This window comes from Crocuta crocuta, unplaced genomic scaffold (assembly GCF_008692635.1).
Source record: "Crocuta crocuta isolate KB4526 unplaced genomic scaffold, BGI_CrCroc_1.0 scaffold528, whole genome shotgun sequence".
Lineage (NCBI taxonomy): Eukaryota > Metazoa > Chordata > Mammalia > Carnivora > Hyaenidae > Crocuta > Crocuta crocuta.
Window position 1 is genome coordinate 755,676 of NW_027530010.1, and position 3,842 is coordinate 759,517.

Genomic DNA, 3,842 nt, shown 5'->3' on the forward strand with positions numbered 1-3,842 from the left:
GGAGACGACAGGCATGTGGACAGCGTGTGGGTGAGGGCAGGGCGTGTGGAGGGGCGCGGGTCAGCCCCGGGCAGTCCCTGTGCAATTCCAACATGGGACTGTGTGTAGCCGCACTGGGGGCCCGAGAACCGTGCTGATGGAGGCAGAGGGAGGGCCTGGGGTTCGTGGGACACGGGAAAGACGCGTCAGGCCCTGGGGCTGCAGGAGCCACGTGCGGGCGTGGTGAGAACGCCGTGGGGGTGGCACCGTGGAGGTCTACACCCGGGGAGCCCGAGGGGCCTGCAGGGGTCACGCTGTGGCCTGGCACCCCAGCTGTGGTCTGGAAACAGCAGGCCACCATGCCCTTCACTCTCCGTCTCCCACCAGGCAGCCGACGGCCTCGCCACCCGGGCCGGGCACCAGGGCAGGAGGCGTGTTCGTGGCCGTAGCGGGAGCTCGCGGTGTTGCCTGTGCTGAGGTCCAGGGAGGCTCTCTTGTGTCTGGACAAGCGCAGAGGCACCTGGAGCCCGTCTTCCTCCCTCCTGCTTGGTGTGCGGCCATCTGGGCTGTCGCCGGTGACCGGGAGGGGGCGTCGGGGTGAGCGATCCCCAAGCTCCTGGGGCCTCTGCCGAGTCTCAGAAGCAGCCGTGGCACCACAGTGGTCTAGTGACGCCGCAGGGTCGTGTCCACCAGGACACCTGGCGCAGGGCNAGAGGGGCCCTGCAGCGCGCCGCCCCCTCCCGCCGCCCGCCGTACCCCCTACACCCTGCGGTGAGGTCATGGGGCCTCCCTCGTCCCCGGGAGGCTGGAGCTGGGGGAGCGTGGGGGATGGTGTCTGCCGGGATCCAGACCCAAGTTCATGCTCTCTGAATGCGGCCTTCACAGCTGCTTAGGCAGGTTCGTTACTTTTACAAATGAGGAAGCAGCCCAAGAGGTGAGGCGACCCTGCCCCGGAGCCAGGGCTAGAGCCCGTGCCCCCGCGCCTGCCTGCCTGCCGCCAGCCTGCTGTGGCTGACCTGCGCCCGGCCGTCCTGGCTGGTGGCCTCGCTGACAAGCAGCACCGTCTCCCGTGCTGCCGCCGCTGCCTGAGAAGCCTCAGGCTGGGAACCCACCGCCCGTCCGTCCTAAACCTTGTTTGCTAACCTGGGGTTGGCGCTTGGGCCCTTGCCAGCGGCCACACGGCCTTGTGCTGAGAACACGTCAGTAACTTACATCCCCGCCTGGAGACTCTCCGTCTTCTCTTGTATCAGGCAGATTTATTTGGAAACAGGCCAGTTCTTTCTTTTTTTAAAAAACATTTTTTTAATGTTTATTTTTGAGACACAGAAAGAGTGCGAGCGGGGGAGGGGCAGAGAGAGGGAGACACAGGATCTGAAGCAGCTCCCGGCTCCGAGCTGTCGGCACAGAGCCCGGCGCGGGGCCTGAACCCACAGACTGTGAGATCACGACCTGAGCCCCCAGGCGCCCCTCATCCCATGTTTTAAAACCACCTGCTTCCCCACCTCCACGGTGGGGGCCGGGGGTGCTCCTGGTGCCCTGGGTCACGGAAGTGGCTGTGTGTGGTGGGTGGCTCGTGTGTCCCTTCTCACTGGGTCACTTGTCTAAAAGAGTGACCGTTGTTATAAACGTTTAACAATCTCTCCGTTAGCTGCAGAACCTGGTCCTAAAACAGGATGCCCAAATGTGTCAGACAGGTGGCGGCTCAGGTGCGCGAGGTCTGGCCGCTCAGCTTCGTTCTCCCCCCCGGACCCCGCCCTCTCTAGCCCCCGCCCGCTCAGACCCCCGCTCAGGCCGGAGCAGTGCCCGCCCTGGGCACCCGGGCCGGCCGCTACCGCAGGCCCTTTGAGCTGAGGGATTTTTAGAAGGTGTCTCATTCACTCAAAGTATTTCAAATGCAGAAAAGCTCCTCTTTCTCCGTTACCCACCCAGTTAGTTGCTTTGGAAAAAAAGAGGTCAGACGCTGCCTTCCGTGTGGGTTAAATACCGTCAGTAGAGACTTTAAAACAGATTGTGCTGGTTGTTTGCTACCTGGAGACAGAGGGAAGGAAGGAGGGGAAAACCCCGCATCCGCCGAAGACGGCCTCTCTGCGTTCTCAGCGGGAATGTGGTCCGAGTGTAGCCCACGCGGGGCGGTGCCCACGGCCCCAGGCCCACGAGCTCGCGCCCGGGCAGCGCACAGCCGTGCGGTCCGCGTCCGTCAGGCACTCGGCGTTACGTGCGTGTCCTGGTCGTCTTTCTCGGCTCTGTTCTCGGGGCCGTGACGACTCTGTGTCCACAGCTGAGTCCTGCCTGTTCAGTTTAGCCTCAGCTGTGACAGCAGCACTTTTCCCGCATCATTTCACTCCTGCGCACGATCGCCTCCCCCAGTGGCCGGCGGGCGGCTGTGCCCCGCTCGCTCCCCCCGCCTTCGCTGGGCGTCCAGGTGGCTTTGCGTTCACGGACGACGCCGTGTCAGACATCTTTGTGCAGAACGCTTTTCCCACAGCTCTGCTATTTCCTTGGGCTGTTTTCTCGGAAATGGAATTCCTGGGTCAGAGGGCTGAGTATTTTGAAATGCACAGTGTAATGCGCGCTGTCGGCGCTCCCCTGAGGGAGGGTAATTCCACCCAAGGGCCCCACTGCGTTCCCTGCCCGCTGCCTGAACGGCGAGGCCCCCGGGAACGTTCTGCGGATTGTTTATTCCATTTGGATAGCAGGCTAGCAGCCAGTGGCCGGTTGGAGCCAACTATCAATGATGTATCGTCACCAGAGCAGGAATAGCCTGTTGATATAAAAAGAAACCCAAGGAAAAACCCCAAACCTTGTTTTTGACATTGGTTCCCCGCCTCCCTCCAGGCCCTTCCTGGAGCAGCTGACGTCAGGTGGGGCTGGGGGAGGCGACAGAAGGGGGCAGGGCGGTGGCCGCGTGGTCGGGGGGCCCTCAGGAAGGGCCCTGATACTCCTTTGGAGACTCTGGCCCGCGAGCAGCTCTCTGGGGCCCGGGCCCTGGCTGCGGGCCAGCGCGGAGCAGCGTGAGGGAGGCGCTCATCAGAGATGCTATCTCTTCCTGTTGTCAGATGAGTCACTTGTGCCCGGCGGTGCCCATGGCGGGGTCTGTGCAGACTCGTCCTCGTGGCCAGAGTAGCCCAGGCGAGCAGGGCTGTGGAGGGGGGGGCGGCCCCGCCCCTGCTGAATGGCGGCTGCCCCGCCGGCCGGAGCCTGACCCCCAGGCCCATGTTCTTTCCGGTCTTTTCCAAGGAGATGGATTTGGGACCCCTGGTGTGTACCCCTGGGCGGCCTGTGGAACAGAGTCCTTTATGTGCTTAGTGCTATAAAGGGACACTCATGGCCACGTGTGCCTCAGTTTCCCCATTTGTAAATGGGACCGATGGTACGCACGTGTCTTTTGGAGTGTGTTTGAAACCTCAGCTCTTCAGAGCATCATGTAAGTCCCCGTGACGGAGCGCGTGGGCCTCAGCCTCCTGAGCAGGAAGCCGCGCGCCTGGCCGCGGGGCAGCTCGCCGCTCGAGTTTCTCGCTCGGGTTCTTCACGGGGCCGCTGAACAGCCGTGTGCTTTGTCTTTGTGTCTTCATGAAGGTTCAAGAGGACGTGGAAGCTGCATGCCCTGAAGGAAGGCAAGGCCGGCACGCAGCCACGCACGCAGCCACCGTGTTCGCAGGGGCAGCTGGTCCCCGAGAGGCCCCAGCCCAGGCCGGTGCTGGTCCCCCTCATTTCTCCGCCAGTGTCCCCCAGCAGCTGTGGGTCTGACCACACGCCGGGCCCCAGCCAGCCAGATGCCACGGGCCCCCGGAGCCCTTACGACATCAGCAACAGAGACTACTTCTTCCCCAGATAGCCGGCAGGGGCCGGGCCGGCCGCCCCCG

The 3,842-nt window shown here is 63.4% G+C and overlaps 1 protein-coding gene across 1 annotated transcript in view; it reads left to right on the top strand.

The window, feature by feature from the left end:
• The window catches only part of IL6R (interleukin 6 receptor), a 20,236-nt gene extending 16,402 nt beyond the window's left edge, over positions 1-3,834 (top strand). Inside the window, exons 9-10 of the mRNA XM_077764045.1 lie at positions 687-750; positions 3,556-3,834. Coding sequence (XP_077620171.1) covers positions 687-750; positions 3,556-3,814 — 323 coding nt within the window. The 3' untranslated portion in view covers positions 3,815-3,834. The remainder of the gene's footprint in view (positions 1-686; positions 751-3,555) is intronic.
• The last annotated feature ends 8 nt before the right edge of the window (positions 3,835-3,842 follow it).